The 20,352-nt window shown below is 45.6% G+C and overlaps 1 protein-coding gene across 3 annotated transcripts in view; it reads right to left on the bottom strand.

The window, feature by feature from the left end:
* Positions 1-19,056, bottom strand: part of GOSR1 (golgi SNAP receptor complex member 1) — a 38,762-nt gene extending 19,706 nt beyond the window's left edge. The window contains exons 1-6 of one of the 3 annotated variants that reach the window (XM_039366959.1): positions 18,943-19,056; positions 15,364-15,484; positions 13,370-13,457; positions 12,137-12,244; positions 6,710-6,801; positions 2,920-2,994 (exon numbers count right to left, since the gene is read on the bottom strand). In XM_039366959.1, the coding sequence (XP_039222893.1) occupies positions 2,920-2,994; positions 6,710-6,801; positions 12,137-12,244; positions 13,370-13,457; positions 15,364-15,484; positions 18,943-18,976 (518 nt within the window). In that variant the 5' untranslated portion in view covers positions 18,977-19,056. Of the gene's footprint in view, positions 1-2,919; positions 2,995-6,709; positions 6,802-12,136; positions 12,245-13,369; positions 13,458-15,363; positions 15,485-18,942 lie in introns of those variants that run through there. The other 2 variants (XM_039366960.1, XM_039366961.1) reach the window with 2 other exon arrangements.
* Between the last annotated feature and the right edge of the window lie 1,296 nt (positions 19,057-20,352).

Raw genomic sequence — 20,352 nt, 5'->3', positions numbered from 1 at the left:
GCTCTCAAAGCATACACACATACACATATCACACATTTAAAACATACTGTATACAACATATGTTAGGGCTACACCCTTACATAGCAACCTGGAACTAAGGAGAAACTTCCTGACAGTGAGGACAATTAACCCGTGGAACTCCTTGCCTCCAGAAGCGGTGAATGCTCCAACACTGGAAGTTTTTAAGAAGAGACTGGACAGCCATTTGTCCGAAATGGTATAGGGTTTCCTGCCTGAGCAGGGGGTTGGAATAGATGACCTCCAAGGTCCCTTCCAACTTTATTATTATTATTATTAACAACCTGCCTCCAGAAGCTGTGAATGCTCCAACACTGGAGGTTTTTAAGAAGAGACTGGACAGCCATTTGTCCGAAGTGGTATATAGGGTTTCCTGCCTGAGCAGGGGGTTGGACTAGATGACCTCCAAAATCCCTTCCAACATCATCATCATCATTATTATTATTATATAAGTAACGTGTAAATATTATTCGCTGTCTATCTTGAATCAGTAGAGTAAAATGCAATCCAGCAGATAATTTCAGTTGGAAAATTTAAGCAAAGTCCGTGGGGAAAGCCAGGTTCACTTAACAAGCATGTTACTAACCGCTGCCGTGATCCGCTTAACAACGGTCATAAGAAAGCTTGCAAAATATGGCCAAACAAATGGCTTATGCTCAAGTTAAAAGGGGATAAAGTTTTAACTTTAGTACGAGCAAATTGTATCCAGCCAAGAACCTACAGCCATCCAGGATGGTGTACCACAAAAAAAAAAAAAAAAAAAGTAATTAAAACCCAGATCCGGTCTCATGGTGACTCATTTTACGACAGTCACGACTTATGACCGTAACGGGGCAAACTCCATTACTGTCCTAGGTTGAGGATTGTGGTTAGTTGCGATATGTAGATCAACTAAAAGTCAGTATCTCCACGCCATCCAGATCCTACTTGTCCCAAGAGGCAAATGGACTTTGTTTTTCCCCGAAGACTTTTCGCTTCTCCTCCAGGAAGCTTCTTTAGTTCTGACTGAATGGCGGAGGACGGAAGGGTTTTTACTCCTTGCAGTCACCTGGTTGTTAGTGCTCCCTCTGAGAATCACTGAGGCCACTTGGAGGCGTATCTGCGCCCTCAGGGTCCCCTGAATACACGCAATCCTTGACTTACAACGGTTCATTCAGTGACCGTTCAAAGTTACGACAGCGCTGAAAAAAAGGTGACTTAGGACCATCGCACCCTCCCCATGGTCACATGATCCAAATTTGGCCCTTTGGCCACAGGCATGCCTTTGCCACAGTTGCAGCATCCCGGGATCATGTGAATCGCCATTTTGCGAATTTCTCGGCCGCCTTCTGATAAGGAAAACTCAATTAACCAGGGGAACTCCTTGACTCCAGAAGTTGTGAACGCTCCATCACTGGAAGTTTTCCAGAAGAGACTGGACAGCCTTTTGTCTGAAATGATGTAGGGTCTCCTGCTTGGGCAGGGGGTTGGACTAGATGACCCCCTTCCAACTCTGTTATTCTGTATTCTGACGGGGTTGGACTAGAAGACCTCTAAGGTTTTTCAGTTATGACTTTTCCAGCATCCCCCTGATCATGTGATCAAGATTCATGACGCCTGGCAACTGGTTCATACTTATGACTGTTGCTGTGTCCCAAGATCATGTGATCCTCTTCTGCAGCCTTCTGACAAGGCCTTCTGAAGTCGTCACATGGAGCAAAATTCACTTAACAAATGTCTTGCTTAACGACTGAAACTTTGGCCTCCATTGCGGTCATAAGTCGAGGACTCCCTGAACAGTGCAAATGAGTGTGGCGCCTTTTTGGAACTGCTGAAAGGACTGTGTTGTAACTCCATTCAGCAGTTCCAAGAAGGCTCCACACCTATTTGCACTTTTCAGGTAATGCTGAGGGGAAAAACTAAACCAGGGTAGGCAATCTTGGCTCTTTTATGACTGGTCGACTTCAACTCCCAGAATTCCTGAACCAACATGGGGGAACTATGGCCCCCTTCATGGCTCATGGACTTCAACTCCCAGAATTCCTGAGCCAGCATGGGGGAACTATGGGCCCCCTCATGACTCGTGGACTTCAACTCCCAGAATTCCTGAGCCAGCATGGGGGAACTATGGGCCCCCTCATGACTCGTGGACTTCAACTCCCAGAATTCCTGAGCTAGCATGGGGGAACTATGGCCCCTTTATGACTTGTGGACTTCAACTCCCAGAATTCCTGAGACAGCATGGCAACCTCTCCATTTCTCCTCAGCATGGCTGGCTCAGGAATTCTGGGAGTTGAAGTCCACCAGTCATGAAGGGGCCAAAGTTTCCCTCATGCTGGCTCAGGAATTCTGGGAGTTGAAGTCCACAAGTCATGAAGGGGGCCATAGTTCCCCCATGCTGGCTCAGGAATTCTGGGAGCTGAAGTCCACCAGTCATGGAGGGGGCCATAGTTTCCTCATGCTGGCTCAGGAATTCTGGGAGTTGAAGTCCACCAGTCATGAAGGGGCCAAAGTTTCCCTCATGCTGGCTCAGGAATTCTGGGAGTTGAAGTCCACCAGTCATAAAAGAGCCAAGGTTGCCTACCCCTGAACTAAAACCTTCCAGTGGCCTCAATGAGTCTCAGAGAGAGTACTAATGACCAGATGACTGCAAGAGATAGAAATTCTTCCGCCTGAACTGAAGAAGCTTCTTGGATGAAAAGCGAAATGTCTTCAAAGGAGAAACGAAGACGGTCTAGTTGCCTTTTGAAAAAGCACCTTTGGGACAAAAGAAAAGTCAGTATGTCGAGTGATTGGTAGAAATAATAAAGGCAGGGGGATAGAGATAAATCAATAAATACGCATTAAGAAGCGACGAAATTAGCAAGCGGGGTTACCGACAGCTCACAAGAGGAAAAGGCCAAGCGTAGGAAGGTGACTTACTTTCGGAGATGTTCGTTCTCCTTCAAGAAAAGCTCCGTTCGTCTGTTGTTGACACCGCACCCACTTTTGTACGACCTGCAAGGTGTGGACAAAAATGGAAAACGGGTGAAAAAGAATTCAGACTTTAAGTACTGGTAACGTACGGCAGCAGTGGGCAACTAGGGCGCCTTTAATGACCTGTGGACTTCAACTCCCAGAATTCCTGAGCCAGTATGGCTGGGTCAGGAATTCTGGGAGTTGAAGTCCACAGGCTCAGCTGCACAGCTGGCTGAGGAATTCTGGGAATTGAAGTCCACAGGCTCGGCCACACGGCTGGCTGAGGAACTCTGGGAGTTGAAGTCCACAGGCTCAGTTGCATGGCTGGCTGAGGAATTCTGGGAGTTGAAGTCCACAGGCTTGGCCACACGGCTGGCTGAGGAACTCTGGGAGTTGAAGTCCACAGGCTCAGTTGCATGGCTGGCTGAGGAATTCTGGGAATTGAAGTCCACAGGCTCGGCCACACGGCTGGCTGAGGAACTCTGGGAGTTGAAGTCCACAGGCTCAGTTGCATGGCTGGCTGAGGAATTCTGGGAGTTGAAGTCCACAGGCTTGGCCACACGGCTGGCTGAGGAACTCTGGGAGTTGAAGTCCACAGGCTCAGTTGCATGGCTGGCTGAGGAATTCTGGGAATTGAAGTCCACAGGCTCAGTTGCATGGCTGGCTGAGGAATTCTGGGAGTTGAAGTCCACAGGCTTGGCCACACGGCTGGCTCAGCAATTCTGGGAGTTGAAGTCCACAGGCTCAGCTGCACAGCTGGCTGAGGAATTCTGGCAGTTGAAGTCCACAGGCTCAGCTGCACAGCTGGCTGAGGAATTCTGGGAATTGAAGTCCACAGGCTCGGCCACATGGCTGGCTCAGGAATTCTGGGAGTTGAAGTCCACAGGCTCAGCCACACGGCTGGCTGAGGAATTCTGGGAATTGAAGTCCACAGGCTCAGCCACACGGCTGGCTCAGGAATTCTGGGAGTTGAAGTCCACAAGCTCGGCCGCACAGCTGAGGAATTCTGGGAGCTGACGTCCACAGGCTCGGCCGCACGGCTGGCTGAGGAATTCTGGGAGTTGAAGTCCACAGGTCATAAAGGTGCCACAACTGCCCACTCCTGACTTATGAGGACACCCCCCCCTTCCTAAATTTGGACAAGTGCCAGCCTAATTCCTTTCTTTGGAATATGACTTTTCCAATCCATTTCAGCAGAGGCCTCTTGTGTGTGTTTGTGACCACTGCAACTTCAACACTGGCTCATGAGTAGCTTTGGGGCGCTGTAATTTTGAACGGTCATTAAGTCGAGGACTATCTGCATTGAACACAAGGCCACGTTTGCAATCGTTCAGGTTGTGCGCAAATAAAACAACTCTCTTTCTCTCTCAAACACACACACACACAAACACACACACAGACATAACACACACAGAGTTACTGATTACAAGAGCACGCCCTGTTGTTATTGAGAGTGTGAAGTTCAAAGTCTCCAAGGAATAATGTTATTTGAAGTTCCGGGATCAGAGCTGTGCCAATACTAACACAATGCAAAGTCTTAAGAGCAAGTCAACTACTCGGTGAACAGCCTCAGAGGCCACGCAAACAGGAGTCCCAAAGTCAAAAGGCCTACAGGTAGGCCTTGACTCACAACCACTTGTTAAGTAGAATAGGGCTTTTCAACTTTTTCACCCATTGTACCACTTTTAGGATATGGCAACATTCAAGTACCACCAGTCACCTAGCAAAGTGTCAAAAACTTGACCAAAAAAAAAAAGGAAAAAAGTGATAAAGTACAGGTAGTCCTCGACTTACAACAGTTCGCTTAGTGACTGTTTGAAGTTACAATGGCCCTGAAAAAAGTGCCCCCCAAGCCACAGCCGAGCAAGACACCTGCGCCCGGCAGCGCTCTCATTCCCCTGCCCCACTACCACTTTTCTAGGATGGTCGCATACCACCTGCCAGGTGCCAATGTACCACAGGTGGTATCCGTACCACTGGTTGAAAAGCCCTGGAATAAAATAGAGCTGGAAGGGACCCTGGAGGTCTTCTAGTCCAGCCCCCGTCTCAGACAAGTGACTGTCTAGTCCAGGGGTAGGCCACCTTGGCTCTTTTATGACTCGTGGAGTTCAACTCCCAGAATTCCTGAGCCAGCCATGCTGAGGGGAAAGGGAGAGGTTTCCAAGCTGAGCCATGCTGGCTCAGGAATTCTGGGAGTTGAAGTCCACGAGTCATGAAGGGGCCAAAGTTTCCCTCATGCTGGCTCAGGAATTCTGGGAGTTGAAGTCCACGAGTCATGAAGGGGGCCATAGTTCCCTCATGCTGGCTCAGGAATTCTGGGAGTTGAAGTCCACAAGTCATAAAAGAGCCAAGGTTGCCTAGCCCTGGTCTAGCCTCTTCTTAAAAATCTCCAGTGATGGAGCGCTCACTATTTCTGGTGGCCAGCTGTTCCACTGGTTGATTGTCCTGTCAGGTGTCTCCTTAGTGACCGTTCGAAGTTACAATGGCAATGAAGTAAATGTGACTTATGACTGTTTTTCACACTTACGACCACTGCAGCATCCTCACGCTCACGTGATGAAAATTCGGATTTATTTTTAAATTCGCATTTATTAATATTATTATTATTCATTAGACGTGAACCTAAAATGAACTGAACATTCAAATTGACTGGCGCTGATGGTTGACATGGGTTGTTGTTATTATTATTATTATCCCTTGATTTACAATGGTTTTACTGACCATCTGAAGTTACAACAGCACCGAAAAAAGTGAATTATGACCTTACAACTGTTGTAGTGTTCCCCATGGTCACGTGATCAAAATTCAATTTATTTTTAAATTTGGATTTATTAAATTATTATCATTGTTGTTGTTATTATTATTATTATTATTATACAGGGATTCCGTTAATAACTGTGGCAACAGAACAGGCCTCGCCACCTGCATTCAGTAAAGCCTTCACTGACAGAGCACGAAAGGCAGATGTCACGTACGATTGGCACTTTTCCCTGTGCCCATTGTAACTTCAAACGGTCACTAAATGAACTGTTCTAAATCGAGGACTACTTGCAATAATAATCATAATAATAACAATAACAATTGTAATAATGGGTCCTTGGTGCTGTCTGAGCTAGTTTTCTTGCAGATGTTTCATTACTCAGCTAGGTAACATCATCAGGACTAACACTGATGATGGTACCTAGTTGGGTTATGAAACATCTGCAAGAAAACATCAAAGGACCCCTCAGTCCTCCCCCTTCTAACACTGATGATGGTACCTAGTTGGGTTATGAAACGTCTGTAAGAAAACATCCAGTTGTCCTCTTCCTCCTTCTCCTCCTCCTCCTCAACCCTCCCTCCATTCTAGCACTGATGATGTTACTTAATTAGGTCATGAAATGTCTGCAAGAAAACCATCAAGCTCAGAGAGCACCAAGGACCCCATAGCTGCCCTCCTCCTCCTCCTCCTCCTAGCACTGATGTTACTACCTAGTTGGGTTATGAAATGTCTGCAAGAAAACATCCAGTCGTCGTCGTTCTCCTCCTCCCCCCTCCCACTTCTAGCACTGATGATGCTACCTCGTTGGGTTATGAAACGTCTGCAAGAAAAGAAGCAAGTTCAGAGAGCACCAAGGACCTCTCATTTCAACCCTGAGCTACAAATATTCAATAATAATAATAATAATAATAATAATAATAATAATAATAATAATAATAATAATATGATCATGATGATGATGAGAATGATGAGAATAAAAAATTAACAACTTACTCAATATCTTTCCGGACTGATCCCATAAGATTCTCTCTTTCCCGCACTGCCACGAAATTGGTTTTGGTTTTGTGGAATTCGTGGGTGTAATCCTGTTGAGAAAAATACAAAATGACTCCAGCTGGTTAGAGGTCTAGGAGCTGAAAAGAGAATTTGCAGCCCTCAACCATCAATGTCAGCTAGGCTGAAGTCCAAATATTGTTACGATCCTTTAAAGGGGAGATCAAGAGACACTAAAGTAAGGGTCTCCAACCTTGGGGAATGTAACACTTGTGGACTTCAACTCCCAGAATTCCCCAGCCTTCCAAACCTGACCACTTTAAGACAGGTGGACTTCAACTCCCAGAATTCCCTAGCCTTCCAAACCCAACCACTTTAAGATGTGTGGACTTCAACTCCCAGAATTCCCCAGCCTTCAAAACCTGGCCACTTATTTTCATATTTGGTGGACTTGTAGAAATATAAAAGCTTTTGGGATTAAGATTTGGTGGAACATTCAAAAGATTTTTAAGAGAAAGATAAAGTTTACCCCACAATTATTTTTGTTAGGTGTTATTGTAGATTTTGATGTTAAAGAAATTAATTTGATGTTGAATCTTATAACAGCTGCAAGATTATTGGTGGGGCAATATTGGAAGAAAGATTCTTTGCCTACTATGGAAGAATGGATACTCAAGTTGTCTAATTTAGCAGAAATGGCAAAAATCTCCGCTTATTTGAAGGACCATTCACAAGAAAGATATATTTCGGTTTGTTGAAGATGGATAGATTATATTCAGAATAAATATGAGACTAAAAAGTATTATCTAGCATGAGTAAATTTTAGATTATTATTAATAGTTTAATATGGTTGAATTTATATTAGTTTTAGTATTATGGTTTAATTATATTATTATTTTCATTTTTAATTTGTTGATATTTATCTTGAAAAGGAGTTAAAGTATGCTATGGATTTGATTGTTAGTATAGTTGGGTAATGTTAGTTAGATTATGATTGTTTATTTGTAACCCTGTAATCAGCTCTGGGAAGTGGGGGAGGGGTGGGAGGGGTGGGAGGGATTTGGGATATATATTGTATAAAATTTTTAAAACTTTTAATAAAAAAAAAATTCCTAAAAAACAAGAAACCTGGCCACTTTAAGACTTGTGGACTTCAATTCCCAGAATGCTCTAGCTTCCAGACATGGCCATTTCAAGACTTGTGGACTTCAACTCACGGCTGGGGAATTCTGGGAGTTGAAGTCCACAAGTCTTAAAAGTTTCCAAGATTGGAGAACCCTGCCCTAAAAGATACTTCAGGTAAACATACACCATGCTCCAGTGTGAAAAGTTCTTGAGATCTTGGAGCTACCACTGGGAGAATCATCCAGGCGGTGCCGACAAGCAGGCCTAGGGGTTACAGAGGCAGACCCAAAGGACGGGGTGGGCCTCCAAAATGCTTCCCAGAGACTCTGCTTCAATACCTGCCCACCCTAGCAAAGGTGGCTGATGATTTGCACCCGATTCACAAAAGCCTGGGGTTGCAAAAGTCCTGCATTCTAATTATAATAAAGTTGGAAGGGAGCTTGGAGGTCATCTAGTCCAACCCCCATTAGTTGACGTCACGTTGGACTGACTAAGTCCTCAACTTACAACTACTTTAGTGCCCATTAGAAGTTACTAGGACAATCTTTCGGGATTTTTTTTTTAATTGAAAATTTTTACAGTTTTACAATAAAATAATCCCCCTCTCCCACCACCCCTCCCCCCCTCATCCTCCCCCCTTATTCCCAGAGCTGAATACAGGGTTAATAAAAAACTAAAAAAAACCTTACAACTTAAATAAACATCAAACAATTGTAAATACATTCAAAAACCAAAATTTTAAATACTTTATAACTCCAATATTCAAATTCGGTACCTTGAGTCCACCTCTCTCTCGAACATCTTGTATAATTTTAAATTTTACTCTTGGTTTTTTCCCCGCCCAAATAAATTTATTAATACCTTTCTGCCATTCTTCTAAATTTACCTCCTTCTTTAAAAAAGGTATCATTTGAAACAAAAAAAGAAACTTTGGCAAAACATTCATTTTAACCGCAGCAATTCTCCCCAACAAAGATAATTGCAATTTTTTTCCAATCATTCAAATTTTTCTGTATTTTAAACCACAACTTTTCGACTATCTTTTGGGATTGGTGGCCCAGCAGGAGAGGGGGGCAGCTGCCTTATGCGTGGAGGTGCAAACATGAACGGGGCTACACATGCGCGCACTTGCAAGCAGGCTGCCAGCATGCGCACCACGCAAACGGGGCTGCCAGCATGCGCGTGAGGCTCTTAGCAACGGTGGTGCCTGTGTATGGCTTGTGGCACCGCTGCCAGCTCACAGCCATGCTACCACCGGTGCGAGGCTCACACCGCTCCCACCCCAGGTGACGGTTGCTCATGCAAGTTTCGTGGCAACACTGCTGCCTGCACGATACTAGCAGTGCTGCCATCACCCACACAACGCTTGTGGCAACAGTGACACGAGAGGGGTTGAGCATAGCTATTCATGTGGCCCGGTGGCCAAGAGGCCACAGACCAGTAGTGGGTCACAGCTCATAGGTTGGGGACCTCTCTACTAGGAACCGAAAAAAGGGATCTGTGACCACAGGTCACACTTTACAACCATCACAGCATCCCCCACGTGATCAGTTTGGGCACTTGACAATCGGGATGTATTTACAAAGGTTGCAGGGTCCATGGGGAAAGCTGGACTGGCTGATTGACTTAACCCCCGTGGCCCCCAAAAGGTCATCAAATCAGGCTCGACTCGGTTAACAACCGCCTTGCTTAGCAATGGAAAGTCTGATCCCAATATCTCGGGGGCTGCCCCAAAGAAGAGGGAGTCAAGCTGTTCTCCAAAGCGCCTGAAGGCAGGACAAGAAGCAACGGGTGGAAACCAATCAAGGAGAGAAGCAACCTAGGAGAAATTTCCTGACAGTGAGAACAATTAACCAGTGGAACTCCTTGCCACCAGAAGCTGTAAGCACTCCAACACTGGAAGTTTTTAAGAAGAGACTGGACAGCCATTTGTCTGAAATGGTATAGGGTTTCCTGGCGGAGCAGGGGGTTGGACTGGATGACCTCCAAGGTCCCTTCCAACTTTATTATTATTATTAAGAACCTGCCTCCAGAAGCGGTGAATGTTCCAACGCTGGAAGTTTTTAAGAAGAGACTGGACAGCCATTTGTTCGAAATGGGATATGGTTTCCTGCCTGAGCAGGAGGTTGGACTAGATGATCTCCAAGGTCCCTTCCAACTTTACTACTGCTACTACTATTACTACTACTATTATATTATTATTATTATTATTATTATCGATCATCGCACAGTCAGCCAGATGTTCAGACTGGATTTGGCATTTTGTCTATCGAGTCCTTACCCAGGACCTGGGATAGGCAGATGTGGATGTTTGATGGTATTACAGATATCGTCGCAGGATGGAAGCAGTTCCTAATAAGGCCGCCTTTTGCAATTGACTAATAGCGAATTTGTCAATGCCAATGGTGTTCAAGTGGTGCTCCAGTTGTTTTGGGATTGCACCCAAGGCGCCTATGACTATTGGTACTACCCTTGCTTGCTTTTGCCACAGTCTTTCTATTTCTATTTGTAGGTCTTTGTATTTTGTTATCTTCTCCAGTTCTTTCTCTTCTATTCTGCTATCTCCAGGCACTGCCACGTCCACTATCCAGACTTTTTTGTCTTTCTTATCGACAATTGTTAAGTCTGGGGTGTTATGTTGCAGGTGCTTGTCTGTTTGAATTCTGAAGTCCCAGAGCAGTTTAATTTTATCATTTTCTATGACTTTCTCTATTTTATGATTCCACCAGTTTTTGCTTACAGGCAAATGATATTTTTTGCAGATCTTCCATGCACCATTGTTGCTACTTTGTCATGCCGCTGCTTGTAATCAGTCTGTGCAATCTTCTTGCAACAGCTTACCAAGTGGTCCACTGTTTCTTCAGCTTCTTTGCATAGGCGGCACTTACTGTCTGTTGCTGTCTTCTCAATTTTGACTTTGTATGCATTTGTCCTTAAGGCTTGGTCTTGTGCAGCCAGAATTAGTCCCTCGGTCTCTTTCTTCAATTTTCCTGCTCTTAGCCATTGCCAGGTTTTATTATTATCTGCTTTCCCAGCTATTTTTTTTCATGTATTGGCCATGTAGTGCTTTGTCTTCCCATGCCTCTATTCTGTTCTTCATTTGGTCTTTCTTGTAGGCCAGTTTGGTCTCTCCAGTAGTTAGTAAGCCTTCCTGATATACTAATTTCAGTGCATCTTCATCATTGTTCTTCAGATATTCTTCCAAAGCCATTTTTTCTTCTTCAACCATCTGATGTACTTGTAGCATTCCACGCCCACCTATTTGCCTTGGTAGATAAAGTCTATCAATGTCACTGCGTGGATGAAGGGCATGATTCATTGTCATTATTTTTCTGGTCTGCCTATCCATTGCTTTTAGTTCTGCTTGAGTCCAGTCCACTATTCCAGCTGTGTACCTAATGACTGGGATTGCCCAGGTGTTGATTGCCTTTATGGTATTTCCTCCAGTGAGTTTGGATTTTAAGATCTTCTTCACTCTCTTGATGTATTCACCTCTAATCTTTTTCTTGACTTCAGTGTGCTTGATGTTGTCAGCTTGGAGGATACCCAAGTACTTGTAGTACTCTTCCTCATCCAGACTCTTAATGTTATTTTCGTGGGGCATCTTGATTCCTTCAGTTTTCACTATTTTTCCTTGTTTGATAGTAAGTGTGGCACATTTGTCCAAGCCAAACTCCATTACAATATCTTGGCTATATATACGGACAGTGTTGAGCAGCGATTCTATTTCAGATGATGTTTTTCCATACAGCTTCAGATCATCCATATAAAGGAGGTGGGATAGTCTGGCAGATGTTTTATTATTATTATTATTATTATTATTATTATTATTATTATTATTATTATTATTATTCTCTAACTAGAAAAGGCTCAGCCAATACGAGGCAGTCCTCAACCTACAACACTTTGTTTAGTGACCGTTCAGAGTTACAACGGCATCGGGAAAAACCGACTGAGGGGCGTTTTTCACACTTACGACCGTTGTAGCAATGGTCTCGTAATCAAAACACAGACGCTTGGCAACTGGCTCGCATTTATGACGGTTGCGTGATCCCCTTTTGCGACCTTCCCACAAGCAAAGTCAGTGAGGGAAGCCGGATTTGCTTAACGACCGTGTGACTGACTTAACAATGGCAGGGATTCACTTTAACAACGCTGGCAAGGAAGGTCATAAAATGGGGCAAAACTCACTTCACAGACGTCTTGCTTAGCGACGGAAATTTTGGGCTCCCCGGTGGTCGTAAGTCGAGGACCGCCTGTAAATAGGGGAGGAAGCCCCACGTTCAGGGGAGACGGCCTTACCTGTAAGATGTCTCTGTGCCGTTGCAGGGTGTGCATCAGAGCCGCGTTGAGGGAGGGGACACCGGCGCTGTTGGTGTACTCCGCCATTTTGTCGTTGACCCCGGTCAGCTGCAACAGGGAGAACGAGACATTAGGGCTTTTGGAGACGAGAGCTGCCTGGATCTGAGTCAAACAATTCAGTAAGTGCAAACTTTACATGACGCCTCAGACATATGGAGACGGTTAATAGCCAAAGTTTGCTTCACCAGACATACAGGAGGCTGACATCTCCTCTCTCCCTGCCTTTAAAGCAAGGGGATAGGGGTACAACCTTGGCAACTTTTAAGATCTGTGGACTTCCACTCCCAGAATTCCCCAGCCAGCCTGCTTTAAGAGGGGTGGACTTCCACTCCCAGAATCCCCCAGCCAGCCTGCTTTAAGAGGGGTGGACTTCCACTCCCAGAATCCTGCAGTCAGCATCCTTTAAGAGGGGAGGACTTCCGCTCCCAGAATCCCCCAGCCAGCCTGCTTTAAGATGGATGGACTTCAACCCCCAGAATTCCCCAGCCAGCCTGCTTTAAGAGGGGGGGACTTCTACTCCCAGAATCCCCCAGTCAGCATCCTTTAAGAGGGGTGGACTTCCACTCCCAGAATCCCCCAGCCAGCATGCTTTAAGAGGGGTGGACTTCCACTCCCAGAATCCCCCAGTCAGCATTCTTTAAGAGGGGTGGACTTCCACTCCCAGAATCCCCCAGCCAGCATGCTTTAAGAGGGGTGGACTTCCACTCCCAGAATCCCCTAGTCAGTATCCTTTAAGAGGGGTGGGCTTCCACTCCCAGAATCCCCCAGCCAGCATGCTTTAAGAGGGGTGGACTTCCACTCCCAGAATCCCCTAGTCAGTATCCTTTAAGAGGGGTGGGCTTCCACTCCCAGAATCCCCCAGCCAGCATGCTTTAAGAGGGGTGGACTTCCACTCCCAGAATCCCCTAGTCAGTATCCTTTAAGAGGGGTGGGCTTCCACTCCCAGAATCCCCCAGCCAGCCTGCTTTAAGAGGAGTGGACTTCCACTCCCAGAATTCCCCAGTCAGACAGGAAAAACAAGGAAGTCCAGTGGCCTCCTGAAAAAACCCCTCTGGGACAAGTATGACCTGGATGGCTGAGAAATTCCATGGACAAGGCACTCCGGCCTTCCTTGAAAGCCCCTCCCATGTTTTAACCGGGGTCCAAGCTGGGCCGCCAGGACGGCCCTCTTACCTTCCCCAAGAGCTGCTCAATTTCCACGGCCATGGCTTCGAACATCCGGTCTTGGCTCGATCCGTTCAGGAGAGGCGTTGTGTCCGAGCTGGAGGAAGGAGCGACACAAGAGGTAGCGTTCCATTAAATTTTAATCCAGGGCGTAAAATCTTCGATCACCTTTACTTATTACATTTTCCTTATCCCGTCTTTATTATTATGTAGTAAGTAATTCAAGGCAGCGGACGGACGTCATGCTTCTTCCTCCTCCGAGTTTCCCCATAACAACCCTGTGAGGCAGGTTGGGCTAACAGAGAGGAATGGGCCCTAAGTCACTTAGCTGGCTTTCATGCCTAAGGCAGGACTAGAACTCACCATCGCCGGGCGATTGGCCCACAGTCACCCTGCTGGCTTTCATCCCTAAGGCAGGACTAGAACTCACAGCCTCCTGGTGATTGGCCCTAAGTCACCCAGCTGGCTTTCATGCCTAAGGCGGGACTAGAATTCACAGTCTCCTAGTGACTGGCCCAAAGTCACCCAGCTGGCTTTCATCCCTAAGGCAGGACTAGAACTCACAGCCTCCTGGTGATTGGCCCAAAGTCACCCAGCTGGCTTTCAAGCCTAAGGCAGGACTAGAACTCACCGTCTCCTGGTGATTGGCCCACAGTCACCCAGCCGGCTTTCATCCCTAAGGCAGGACTAGAACTCACAGCCTCCTGGCGATTGGCCCAAAGTCACCCAGCCGGCTTTCATCCCTAAGGCGGGACTAGAACTCACAGTCTCCTGGTGATTGGCCCATAGTCACCCAGTTGGCTTTCATGCCTAAGGCGGGACTAGAACTCACTGCCTCCTGCTTTCTAGACCAGCACCTTAGCCCCTCTACCAAACCGGCTCTCATTTATTTCATTTTCAACTCATTTCAGTTATTCAAACTTGCTGGAGGATCAAGACACCTCAATAGAGCACATGCTTGCAAATATTTGCAAAACTTAATACATTTAAATAAGTAAAAATAGTTGCACATTGGATGCAAATGTGGGCCTCGATTGAGGAAAGGCTGATACGCCTCCAAGACCTTATTTGCTCCTCCGGGCTGCCTCTTCTCCTGCTTGAGCAGGGGGCTGGACTAGAAGGCCTCCAAGGTCCCTTCTAGCTCTAGTCCATTCCATTACATTTTTCTATTCTATTCTGTATTCTATTCTATTTCCATATATTTTATTCTTTCCATATTCTATTCTATTCTATTCTATTCTATTCTATTCTATTCTATTCTATTCTATTCTATTCTATTCTATTCTATTCTATTCTATATTCTATTCTATTTCCATGTATTCTATTCTTTCCATATTCTATTCTATTCTACATTCTATTCTATTTCCATATATTCTATTCTTTCCATATTCTATTCTATTTATTCTATTCTATATTCTATTCTATTTCCATATATTCTATTCTTTCCATATTCTATTCTATTCTATATTCTATTCTATTTCCATATATTCTATTCTTTCCATATTCTATTCTATTTCCATGTATTCTATTCTATTTTATTCTATTCTATATTCTATTCTATTTCCATATATTCTATTCTTTCCATATTCTATTCTATTCTATTTCCATGTATTCTATTCTTTCCATATTCTATTCTATTTTATTCTATTCTATATTCTATTCTATTTCCGTATATTCTATTCTTTCCATATTCTATTCTATTCTATTCTATTCTATTCTATTCTTTCCATATATTCTATTATTTCCATAGATTCTATTCTTTCCATATTCCATTCCATTCCATTCCATTCCATTCCATTCCATTCTATTCTATTCTATTCTAAATTCTAATTCTAATGTTCTAAGAATTTCCCAAGCGAGACTCCCTCAGGCCTGAAATTTAAACATTTCCAGAAGCGCAAAACCAAAGCAAATGAAGAAAGCGGGCTATCGGGCATGGAAAAAAAAATGAAAAATTGACCGTTGCAATGAAAAAAAATTGAATGAAGTAGCAGTGATACTACCTATACCTGTCGCGCCTTCCATCCTGAGAACTGCCGTGGCTGTAGCTGGTGCACAATTTACTAAAGGAGACCAGTTTGAGGTCCAGTTCGTTTTCCAGCTGCCGGGCCTGCTTCCTTAGATCTGCCGAAAAAAACGAGAGAAAAATTGATGCTTCGCTGCCCGTCTGCTTTCTTCTCCATCCCTGCAACTCTCAATTGGTTGAAATCACGTCTGGAAATTCTTTGCTACCCTGAAGACTTAACTATACTTCAACTCCCAGAATTCCCCAGCCAGCATTTGTTTCACCCCAGTGTGCAGATCTTTTTGCTTTTTGGCCGTAGGGGAGAAGCAAACCGCTGCAGTTGTTAAGTGAATCAGGTGGTCGTTAAGCGGATCTGGTTTCCTCCGCTGACTTTGCTTTCGGAAGGAGAGAAGCAACCTAGAACTAAGGAGAAACTTCCTGACAGTGAGAACAATTAACCAGTGGAACAATTTGCCTCCAGAAGCGGTGAATGCTCCAACACTGGAGGTTTGTAAGAAGAGACTGGACAGCCATTTGTCCGAAATGGTGTAGGGTTTCCTGCCTGAGCAGGGGGTTGGACTAGATGACCTCCAAGGTCCCTTCCAACTTTATTATTATTATTAGCAACCTGCCTCCAGAAGCGGTGAATGCTCCAATACTGGAAGTTTTTAAGAAGAGACCGGACAGCCCTTTGTCTGAAATGGTATAGGGTTTCCTGCCTGAGCAGGGGGGTGGACTAGATGATCTCCAAGGTCCTTTCCAGCTTTATTCTAAGTAAAAAGGCAAGGCTAAAGAAATAATTGTGTGAAAGGCTGGAGAGATATGATAAATTACAGCAGCAGAAGTTTTTTGGGGGTTGGGGTTGTTGTTGTTTTTTTTGCAAATTGGGTTTCATTTCTTAATGTGTACATTTCTTCCAGCACACTAGGGGATAAGTGAACTAGTTAAAAGAGAACTTCTGTTTTCTTCCCCCTAATGTTACAGCACTGATTGTAGACAGTGATTGTCAACAACTAATCCCAGAAAAACTTACCATAAAAGAAATTTAGTATCTAAGAAAGGAAAACAATCCAATCTAAACCGTTCACATATCTCTGAAAAGGAAATTTTTGCAAATGAGCAGCAACTGAACAACTGACAGCCAGGAAAATTCTTCGGTATACAGAATATTTTTCTTCTAAAGATATATGTGTGCACCAATGTTGGATTAACACAATATTTCTCAAACTTGGCAACTTTAAGACGGGTAGACTTCCACCCCCAGAATTCCCTAGCCAGCCTGCTTTAAGAGGGGTGGACTTCCACTCCCAGAATCCTCCAGCCAGCCTGCTTTAAGAAGAGTGGATTTCCACTCCCAGAATCCCCCAGCCAGCCTGCTTTAAGAGGGGTGGGCTTCCACTCCCAGAATCCCCCAGCCAGCCTGCTTTCAGACGGGTGGACTTACACTCCCAGAATTCTCCAATCAGCCTGCTTTAAGAGGGGTTGGCTTCAAATACCAGAATTCCTCAGCCAGCCTGATTTAAGAGGGGTGGACTTCCACTCCCAGAATCCCCCAGCCTGCTTTCTTGAAGACGGGGGGGGGGGACTTCCACTCCCAGAATTCCCCAGCCAGCCATGCTTTAAGGTGGGTGGGCATTGCTGAACAGGGAATTCTTGAGAATTGAAGTCCACATATGATAAAAGTTGCCAAGGTTGAGAAACAGCCGATTAACACAACCCGTATCTAAGTGGCCCGAATGCCTAGGTGTAAAATCAGCCTCACACTTTGCAACACCGTGCACCTGAATCACTTTTTGGGATCCGTCTTCTGAGGTGTCAGGAGAAGATTCTCGGATCCGTCAGAATTGTCCTTTGCGCCCCGGATTCCCCTCCCTGGCCCGGTTCCTACGGAAATCTACAGAGGCTCTCCCGCTCCTGCTGCTGAGCACTGTTCGTCCTTCGTTCTGGCAAGGCAAGTTTCACCAGGCTGCCTCTCACAGCACCTTCAGCAGAAAAGAACCTCCATGTCCAGGAGCAGTCTACCTCTGAGCTCCCACTTTTATTTTTTCCTCTCAGGGTGGGAGAGGACACTGTTGCTCCCTCGGGCAGCCCCCTCCCATGCCTCTGGAGACCCCTCCACAGCCCAGAGACCCCTCCACAGCCCTGAAACAGCCCAGTTGTTTTATGCCTTGCCACGACCCTCTCTCCAACCCCTGCACACACACCCCTCAAGGGTTGGGTGGGGTGGGGGCCTTTCTTCAGCCGCTCCACCCTCATCCTGCCTGAGCAGGGGGTTGGACTAGATGACCTCCAAGGTCCCTTCCAACATCATCATCATCATTATTATATCTTTTATTCATTAAACATGAACCTCAGTCTACTGAACATTCAAATTGGCTGGCGCTGATGGCTGACACGGGTTGCTACCAGCATCCTAGGTGTCAACCAGGTACCTCCTTAAAATATAAGATGTTCCGAGTAGCGCAGTTTTTTGTAACGTTGCTGGAGTTATTGCAGGAAGCTGCAGTTTCTTGATGTATTTTGCAAAGTCTTTGGACATAGTTCCCAGTGTCCCTATGACAATGGGTACCACTGTTACACGTTTCATCCATAATCGCGCAGTTTTGATGGCCAGATCGCGATATTTCGTAATTTTTTCCAGTTCTTTTTCTTTGACTCTGGCATCTCCTGGTTACAGCGATATCAATCAGCTGTACGCTTCGGTTCCCTACAACTGTGATATCCGGCGTATTGTGTTGCAAATGGCAATCTGTCTCTATTCGAAAGTCCCACAAGATCTTCACCCTCTCATTCTGAATTATTATTATTTATTTATTATTATTAATTATGTCCCCTGGTCTTTAAGAAGAGACTGGACAACTATTTGTCCGAAATGGTATAGGGTTTCCTGCCTGAGCAGGGGGTTGGACTAGATGACCACCAAGATCCCTTCCATCATCATCATCATCATTATTATGAGAAACTTCCTGAAAGTTAGAACAATTAACCAGTGGAACCACCTGCTTCCAGAAGCGGTGAATGCTCCAACACTGGAAGTCTTTAAAAAGAGACTGGACAGCCATTTGTCCGAAATGGTGTAGGGTTTCCTGCCTGAGCAGGGGGTTGGACTAGATGACCTCCAAGGTCCCTTCCAACGTTGTTGTTGTTGTTATTATTATTATTATCCCCGGCCTCTGGGCTCGGCCAGACGCTCTCGAGAGGCCCCGGGCCTGAGTTCCATCATCCTCAGCCCGCAGAGCGATGACATAACATAACCCATCTTCCTTCCGGGGTGGGGGTGTATGTGTGTGTGAATGGGAGGGGATGGGGGGGATGAAATATCATTCCCTGCTCCCTGGGGGGGGGGGGAGAGGATGGGCTGGACTGCACCCCCGCCCCCCCCCGCTAACGTGGTTTGCGGGTGATGGGAGTTGTAGTCCAGCCACCCTGCAGGCGGGGCGAACCCGGACGGTTGGCCTATCAGCTTCCAGCCCTCGGGAGGAGGGGGTGGGTCAAAGCGGGCGCCTTCCCGGACGCCCCTTCGGTGGAGGGTCGCCCCTTCCCCTGCCCTCCCCTCCCCGCCGCGCCCCCCACTCACCCTCCCAGTAGCTGCTGCTGGCCGCCGCCGCCATCTTTGTTGACCAACGTCAGCCCTCCTCGACGCAAGCCGGCTGCGCGCTCCGCCACAGAGCAGGCCGGCCAGAGCGCCCCCGCCTTCCGACCATAGAGCGCCCGCGCCGTGGAGTCCTCTAGGAGGAAGGATGCGAAAAAAAATAAAATAAAACCATCGAATGAGGAAGCGCGGCGCAGACCGCTCATCTAACCGCCGCACTGCCCCCTATCGGCTATAGACGGTAAGGTCCTCCGAGGTCGGTTTTTTTTTTTTTTTTTTTTTGCTAAATGATGAATAATCCTAAGAAACTCTGCGGGGCGCGTCTATTACACGTGTGCACGTGGGGAGATTCGCATGCGCGTGTTGAGCGCAAGGGAAAGGCACTGTGGTGGCCCCGGACGCCAGTTTAGCCCTCTTAGATGCTTTTGCTGCGTTCCTTGGGCTGATTGTTATTTAATAGCTGATGTAATGATAGAGATTCTTTTTCCCCGTTGTAAAATGAAAGGGGGGGGGCGGTTAGGATGCTGAGGCAGAGGGTCTTAACTGGGAAAAGGTATTAATTAATTCGTGTATTTATTATCTCACCGTCTTAATCTTTTCATACTATCGTTTTATTGTAAGCTGCTCAGAGTGGCAGGAGCGAGACGGACAGGAAATAAATTTAATAAACAAATGATTGTATAAGTAAGAGGGCTAGATATAAAATCAGATAAATAGAAAGATGATAGACTAGGTGGAGAGAGATAGATAGGTCGGTAGATAGATAGGTAGACAGGTAGACCAAACCATATCTATTATGTGGGTGTAATTATTTCTGTATATGAGATAGATAGATAGATGATAGATAGATAGATAATAGGTAGACGGACCAAACCATATAAACCAGCGGTTCTCAACCTGTGGGTCGGGACCCCATTTGCGGTCGATCGACCATTTCACGAGGGTCACCAAACAACGCAGTCTGCCATTTTTTTCCCCCCTTTTCCTTAGCTGTGCTACTCCCTTTTATTCTATTGACTTTTGAAAGCCAATAGAATAGACTCTCTTGAATAGAGTCTAATTCTATTGGCTTTCAAAAGCCCATAGGAATTGTCCAGACTGTCTCTGCCCTGCTGAACCCGCCAAAAGTCCCATTTTGCAAACGGTGCTGCACCAGTTGAGTAGTCCTCGACTTACGACCGGTTGAGTAGTCCTCGACTTACGACCGGTTGGGGGTCGTGGCATTAAAAAGGTTGAGAATCACTGATATAAATTATGTGGGTGTAATTGTTTCTGCATATGTGAGATAGATAGATAGATAGATAGATAGATAGATAGATAGATAGATAGATAGATAGATAGATAGATAGATAGACAGACCAAACCATATAAATCAGTGATTCTCAGCCTGTGGGT

The sequence above is a fragment of the Crotalus tigris genome, unplaced genomic scaffold (genome assembly GCF_016545835.1).
Source record: "Crotalus tigris isolate CLP2741 ecotype Arizona unplaced genomic scaffold, ASM1654583v1 scf7180000020497.760770, whole genome shotgun sequence".
Taxonomy (NCBI): Eukaryota; Metazoa; Chordata; class Lepidosauria; order Squamata; family Viperidae; genus Crotalus; species Crotalus tigris.
This window is presented reverse-complemented; position numbering and strand designations above follow the sequence as displayed.